Source organism: Raphanus sativus, chromosome 2, assembly GCF_000801105.2.
Source record: "Raphanus sativus cultivar WK10039 chromosome 2, ASM80110v3, whole genome shotgun sequence".
NCBI classification, from domain to species: domain Eukaryota; kingdom Viridiplantae; phylum Streptophyta; class Magnoliopsida; order Brassicales; family Brassicaceae; genus Raphanus; species Raphanus sativus.
Window position 1 is genome coordinate 2,620,789 of NC_079512.1, and position 8,170 is coordinate 2,628,958.

General features: G+C 29.8%; 1 protein-coding gene across 1 annotated transcript; it reads left to right on the forward strand.

The window, feature by feature from the left end:
* The first annotated feature begins 6,114 nt into the window (after nucleotides 1-6,114).
* On the forward strand, nucleotides 6,115-7,517 carry LOC108831248 (eukaryotic initiation factor 4A-1-like). The gene is made up of 3 exons (XM_018604811.2): nucleotides 6,115-6,158; nucleotides 6,246-6,349; nucleotides 6,469-7,517. Exons 1-3 carry the CDS (start codon nucleotides 6,115-6,117, stop codon nucleotides 7,515-7,517), a joined length of 1,197 nt encoding a protein of 398 aa, XP_018460313.2.
* Nucleotides 7,518-8,170: the final 653 nt, after the last annotated feature.

The following is an 8,170-nucleotide window of genomic DNA, read 5'->3' on the forward strand; positions in this document are numbered from 1 at the left end:
TTTACTTTTTTTCTCTGGTTTTTTTTCCAAACTGTTCCGGTTTTACGTAGAAAACTGTTGTAATTTGCTACTGGTCCCACAAAAAAAGGAGAAAAAAAAATTAAATGACATTAAAATATTATTATTAGTTAGATTTATTAAACAAATAAAAAGTTTAGATTTAGACAGTGAACAAATAAAATATTAGCTTAGTTATTTAACTAGGTTTAAGAAAAATAAAATTTGAATTAATCATTAAAAATAATATGTGTAAGTAAAATATCTCACAGTATTTTATTTTATTTAGGCAAAAATCTTTTCATAATTTCTGTTTAAATTTTTGTTCTTTTTTAATAAATAGAAAATAATGTTTCCAAAAAAAGCAACGTAGAAAGGAAAGTTTCCAAACTATCCAAAGTCAGTTATTAAATTTACTATTTTTTTTTAATTTACTATTGTATTATACTCTTTCTGATTTGCTTGGCGAAAATCTTATTACTTTGAGTTTTTTCCGTACTGCTACATCCCCTAGTCTATATTTGAGAAGTGATTTTGACATGTGTCATCACCATATTAATTTTGAAAGAAAAATTATGACATGGCACACTAACATTGATGACATGGCTTGAAATAAATTATGACATGGATATTTACATTTAGTGTTGATTTATATTTAAGATAAACTTTAAAAATATGGTAATAACTTATAGATAATTATGACATATTTACATTTAATATTGATTTACATTTAAGGTAAGTTTTTAAAATATGTTAATAATTTATATATCATAATTAATATAACAATAAATAATAAATTAAATAGAAATATAATAATAATTAAAATTTCGAAATATTATTTAGCTATATTTTATAAGTATATAATTTTTATTAAAAAACAATTCTTCAAAATACTATGCATTTTTTAAAAAAATAATAATTTTCTTTAAATAGTGACATGGACGTTTACATTTATTGTTGATTTGTATTTTTAATAAGTTTTTAAAATATGGTAATAACTCATAGATCATCATTAATATAGCAATAAATAATATAATGTTATAAAGAGAAATATAATATTATTTTGGATTTTTTAAAAGTTAATTCTATTTTATAATTATTATCAGTAAAACAATTCTTCAAAATTATACAGTTTGAAATGGTGGAAGCCCCCTCGGTCCAATGGTTTGACTAAGGGTTCATGTAATGCTTCTACACCCGGAGGTCTGGGTTCAAACCCCAGAAAATACCAAATTATGCAGCTTATGGAGAAACGGATTACAGGAAATCTTCAGCTTGGTGTAGGGCGTACCATCGAACATGGATCTCATAGGACGGCTCGGAGAGGTGCAGTCAGACGTGTATTCTCACAAGATGGTATAATTGTCGGCTGTATAATCGTCTTTGTAATATTCTCATCATTGTAATAGCATAATTAATCGACAATAATCGATCCAGACGTTCAAAAAAAAAAATACAGTTTGAAATGTAATTTTCTAATCCAATACTATTACTTTATTTTTAATATTCATAAATTTTAGAAAATTATACACTCAAAATTTTTTTTTCTTACCTTTAAAAAATTTGATTTAATATATTTTACAAAAATATATACATATATATTACTAAATATACATTGAATAATTTTTTTTTAATTTTAAAGTTTTACATATGATTAAATTAAGATTATATATTGTAAGCAAATAATAAAATAAAAAATTAACAAAATTTGTATTTTAAAATAAATTTATATTTTAAAACTTTTATTTCTGCACATGGTGCAGGAAAACACCTATGTGATAAAATACAATACATTTAGCAAGATTTCTGCATATTTTAAGTCGTTTTGGTGATAGCTCTCTGCAAGTTCTGTTAAAAAATGTCAAAGCTCAAGCAAATGCTTATGTTCAAGTCTTAACAACAGTTAGTATTTTTTTTGTTTGTATATTTCTCCTCACTGGTATGTTATTTATTGGTTCTAGATTAATGTGAAGGCAAATGCTGAGATCGTAAAAGTGGAGCTGAAATACAACGAGATACGAAAGCTTGTCTATGACAAGCGTGATGAAGTTATCAAATTCATTCCTGACTTTTGGATAACTGCTTTTAGTAACACTCTTTTAGCTATTTGGCTAATCACTGATTTAAAAAAAACGTTTCTTCACAACTTGCAACTAAGAAAGATAATGTATTACACCTCCCAAGAATACCCTAGAAACTCTCTTTTTCTCTCTCGCTAGCCGCCGTCTCCAAAAAGCTTTTTTCCCCGGTCCGGTGCCGTGCCGGTACCGAGGTGTCTCTCCTTTCCCTTTTTCTCCTTTTTTCTTTTGCCTCATCTCTTCATTTGTTCCAAGTCCGGTTGATATGTCCTCGATTCTGGTTTCAACGTTTCTTCACCCGAGATTCATGGAGTTCAAAGGAGACGCGACGGTGACCCTGGAAAAGAAACGAGACTGTGACGCGACTGATAAGAATGAGGTCGGCTTTTAAGACTGGAGTGACTGCCGGATCTAGTTTTCAATCTTTCAGATCTATGGTGTAACTCCGTGACGGCAGCGCGTGACTCAGTGGGAGCTCTTCTCCGCCTTCGATCTACCCCTTGCGGCAGTAACACAGGTGGAGAGGCGTATGAATAAGTGGCAGAAGATAGCTTTGTTTATCCGGTTCTCGGAGACGACGTGTGGTTCGTACACGGTGAGGCCCTACATCCCAGCACCGATGGCGCCTCTGCGGTTCGTCCGGTGGTAAGGTATCACGCCATTTGAAGCTAGGGTATGCTGTTCCGGTTGCGTTTTGCTGTTTGTCAGGTCTGATTTTATCAGTACGGCTCTGTGCCGTTTTTTTGGATAAGGAGTGAGACGGTCATGTCCATTGATGCTGTATCTAGTTGAAGTTTGCACCAACGTGGTGTTGAAGAATTGGTCCGAGTCCTGCACGCATATCTTTAGGCGACTAATGCTTGGTTTTCTAAATGTTAGACTTTGATTAGTTTCAGTTTATCTTCGGACATCCGTTGTTCACTCGTGTGGTCAAATTTAGGAGTTTAAGAGACAGTATCTTCCGGGTCGTGGGGAATGCTTGTTCTCAATGGATCGAGACAAGGGTTGACAACGGATGTGGGTCAAGTTCAGAATGCGCTGTCTGGCAATGAAGCTGTTGGTACACGGTCTGAACTCAAATCTTGTGGAGACCAATCGCTAGTATTTTACATAGAATCTGGCTTTGCTCATAGTCTGTTTGTATATACCGTTGTTCTCGTCTCATTGTGGTGAAAAATACATCGATAAATTAGATTGGGTAGTCTAGGATCCAAACCAGTTTCGACACCAGTGTTCCTAGGCGATACTAGATCTCGTCGGTTGTATGTTGGGTTTAAAATCTCTTGAGATTGTATTTTTGTATTTACATTTGGTTAATGAAAAGTTGATGTTGAGTTAAAAAAAAAAAACGTTTCTTCTAATTGACTTTCTATGTCCTTTTGCAGTTTTTGAGTCATCCTGCATTAGGTGAACTCTGTGATAATTTGCAGTCTCTGTGATATTATATATATCTAATCTATTAATTTAGGGTTCTATTTTTATCTACTATTAACAAGTCATAGTAGGACCACTTAAAGAATTAGTCAATATGACATATTTGATTATTTGTATTAACAATAAACCAACTATAAATATATTAACAATAAACCAACTATAAATTTGATTTTTTTAATTATAATAAAATCTGTTGAGAAAGAATCTAACAAAATCTTAGTTTAAAATTTAAATATTTTTTTTATAAATAACACATTAATATATTTCGAAATTAGTAATATAATATTATTATAAGTAAATTTAACTAAAACTTATTATAAAAAGAAAATAAAAAGTTCTTTATACTAACTTTTTTATAGATTCTATGATATATTCCGTATTATATATAAATACAAGTGCTATATGAATTAAATATTAAAAATATATTAAATAGGTAAATCAACAAAAAAAAATTATTTTATTTTTTAACTTAAATAAATTATTGATCATCATTATAATGGATTAAACTTCGAAAACTATATAATACTTTAATATTAAAATAAATGTATTAACATAAGTTAAAATTTTATATTTACAGCCATACATTATCTTTTTATTTATTTTGAAACTATCAATATATTGCTTAAAAATGTTTATATACAAAAATATAATAGTATATAATAACCTTTAGTTCATATACTATTTAAAAATATGTTATTAGTAAAATATGAAATTTCAGTAATTCATTTAAAATATTAGTGACAAAAATCAAAATTTAATTATAAATTTTATTTTATTTTAATAGTAACAAAATTTGTTGATAAAAGAATTAAAAATATCACCAAAAATTCAAATATTTATAAAATGATACAGTAATGTAGTACCAAAACAAATTCAAAATTCATGTATTATTCCAAACTCAAATAGTTGTATAATTTTCCAAAGTTGTCTCGAAAAAATATATTATTTTGAAAATAAATATTCAAACTCAAATGATAATATTTCAAATTTTACAAAAGACAAAATCATGGATAATAAAGATTAACTTTTTGAAATGTACCTGAAAAAAACTAACTATATATGTTGTAAAAATTTAAAGTAACCTAATGTTTTGACGTCTTAATTTAAAAAAATAGAACTTAATATCATAACATCCAAAACAAATATCCTATATAATAAATTTAATAAAATAGTATGATAGATACTACTATGTATAAAGTTTACTAAAACAATAGGATTATATTATTTAAAATAAATAAATCCCGTAAAATACTAAAATGAGATATGTTAAAGTATATTTTCTTAAACACAACATGTAAATATAATTATTTTAGTCATATTTATTTTCTATAATATAAATAAATAAAATTTAAAAATGTATTATATGCAAAATGTTTAAATTAAAGAAAACAACATAATTTGAATGGGGTTCTCTATTTGAGTATTTCATATTTTTTATTTTATTTTACCTAACTCGAAAATATATTAGTAAGTAATAAAAATCAATAACAAAGTAAATTTTTTTTAAAAACCATTATATATTAATAATACTGAATAAGAAATATAAACAATAATATGATATAGTAATACAATATATAACACTAAAATAGAAATTATATATTTAAAACATTTTTAATAATATAAAATATATTTAAAAAATATAAATATATCCGCACGAACGTGCGGGTTAAAATCTAGTTATTATCTTACGCTGATGCTTAATATACAGAAAACTTATAAAAAATTTCAGAAAATAAATTTATAGGTTCAAAAAATACCTTTTACAGCTAAAACAAAGAAAATTCCATCTTTTCATAGGCATACGTAATTATTACTTTTAGTTTATATGTAGTTAGTTAAAATGATAACGTTTTTTCGCAATTGAAGCTTTGCTAATAACTATATAATATAAGATAATCTAAGAAGGCTAAATTTTAAAGCTTAAAACTTTATAATATCGTATTAAAAATACTATAAATTAATTATCACACATTATATAAAATTTAAACCAAAACTAAATATTTTGAATATATATTAATCCACACGAGGTGTGTCACTTACATAGTATCAATAATTTACAAAAAAAAAAAATCAATTTAGTTGATATACAAGATCTGAAAACATTGACTTTTTCATAATGTTAATTTAATTAGTATAGATATACTTCTTGTTTTTTCTCATAAAAATATAGTAAGATATTATAATTAAATAATATCACAATTATATCACAAATATATATATATATATATATATATATATATATATATATATATATATTGTGTTTGTCTAACACCTTCTATCTATCATCTCTTAACCTCAATTCTCTTAGAAAGATCTTTTACTTTTGCTCTTACTCAACTTCAAAGGTTTTGAAATACTCCATATATCATAATAGATGAAGCTTTGTCTCTTTGCACACATATTAAAAATTTTATTTTTCTAAAAAATCAATGAACATATAATTTACAACTAATTTATTTAAATTATAAACAAAATAGTATATTATTCAGATATTAAATCTTTGTTTTGGCTATTCTGTATTTTTGTTTGGTTCGTGACAGTTTGGTGTCTTTTATATTCTAACGTTGTGTTTTTGTTTGTTGTTGTGGGTGTGTTTGTTATAGTCATGGCAGGATCTGCAACACAGTTTAATCAGACACTCAGTGAAATGTAACTCATTTGACATCTTTTACTTTTTAATTAGTACTTTGCCTTCTTAATTGACTAATTTTTTTATTTTTTTTTCTTTTGGTGCAGCCTGGAGGGACAGGATGCGCACTTCACCTCCTATGATGAGGTTCATGACCGCTTTCAAGACATGGATTTGCAAGAGAACCTTCTTAGGGGTATCTTTGCTTATGGTATGTAAAGATGAATCATCAACAGTAACATATTTTTGTTGTTTGTTGGGATTCTTGTTTACTACTTTTTTTTTAATGTACACGTGTGTTCTCTCTTGATATATATTTTTTTGTTCTAGGTTTTGAAAGGCCTTCCTCAGTTCAGAAAAGAGGAATCGTACCCTTTTGCAAGGGTCTTGATGTGAGCCTGCAGACACAGTCTGAAACTGGAAAAACCGCTACCTTCTGCATTGGTGTCTTGCAGCAGCTTGACGTCACCCTTTTCCAGTGCCAAGCCCTGGTCCTGGCTCCCACCAGGGAGCTTGCTGAGCAGATTGAGAATGTCATGCGTGCTCTCGGGCGTTACATTGGCGTCAAGGTTCATGCCTGTGTTCGCGAGGATAAGCCTATCCTCCAAGCTGGTGTCCATGTTTTTGTTGGGACCCCATGTCGTGTCTTTGACATACTCCAAAAACAATCACTTCGCTCTGACTGTATAAAGATGTTTGTCCTTGACGAAGCTGATGAAATGCTCTCCCGTGGTTTCAAGGATCAGATCCATGGCATATTCCAGCTTCTCCCACCAAAGATTCAGGTAGGAGTGTTCTCAGCTACAATGCCACCAGAAGCTCTCGAGATCACAAGGAAGTTCATGAGCAAACCAGTGAGAATCTTGGAGAGACGTGGCAGGCCAATACTTGAAGCTATCATACAGTTCTACGTAGACGTGGACAGAGAAGAGTGGAAACTCGAAACTCTGTATGACCTCTACGAGGCTCTAGGCATCACTCAGAGTGTCATCTTCGTCAACACTCGTCTCAAGGTTGACTGGCTCACAGAAAAAATGAGAAGCCGTGAACGCACAGTCTCAGCCACTCACGGAGACATGGACCAAAACACGATAGACATCATCCTGAGCGAGTTCAGGTCTGGTTCTTCTCGTGTTCTCATCACAACCGATCTCTTTGATTGTGGTTTTGACGTGCATCAAGTGTCTCAGATCATCAACTTTGACCTACCCACTCAGCGTGAACACTACCTTCACCGTCTCGGAAGAAGTTTACCGTTTGGGAGGAAGCGTGTGGCGATTAGCTTTGTGACTCGTGATGATGAGAGAATGTTTACTGATATTCAGAATTTTTACAATGTGGTTATTAAGAAGCTTGGATCACAAGTAGTCGGGTGGTAGCATGGTGTTCCATGGTTACTAGGAAACTTGAATTCGAATCTGTCTATCCTTATCGCAGCGCGTGGCCACTGGGATATTCACATGGCCCCCCAGCCCTTAGGGATTAAACCCTGGGTTATAAAAAAAAAACCTTGTTTAGCCGAAGAAGAATAAAAGGAAGGTTACTTGTTTCGCAAGGTTCTTGTTTTATTTTCTACCCATCTGTCTTCTCTTAAGTATATTTTACCAAACTCTTTGGATATGTCTCGTCTGACTAATCTTCATTTTAATCTCAAGGAATAATTTTAGTTTCTGTTCTTGCAATATTTAATCTCTCATGCAAATAATCGCCACCATCCAACATACTGATGATGACTGGTTTATGTTAAACTAGATATGGCTCTGTGCGTTGCACGGATTTTATTTAATGTTTTAGTTTTATAAAGATCATATAAAATAAAAAATCGTTTTAGGATTTTTTGCACATGTTATATGAGATTTATTTTAAAATTAAGAAATTATGTTGCCACATAAGTTCTAGTTAATATCTTTACTTTAATAATCATGGTGCATGGATGAATTATTATCGACTTTGTATTAAAGGCTAAGAAAATATTCATACCTAAAACTTAAACTGAATCCGATCTGAATTAAGAATTGTAGTGAAATTAAAA

Coding starts and splice junctions, on each gene's coding strand:
- LOC108831248 (XM_018604811.2), top strand. CDS start 6,115: ATGGCAGGATCTGCAACACAGTTTAATCAGACACTCAGTGAAAT. Junction 6,159..6,245: donor AATCAGACACTCAGTGAAAT/GTAACTCATTTG, acceptor CTTTTGGTGCAG/CCTGGAGGGACAGGATGCGC. Junction 6,350..6,468: donor TAGGGGTATCTTTGCTTATG/GTATGTAAAGAT, acceptor TTTTTGTTCTAG/GTTTTGAAAGGCCTTCCTCA.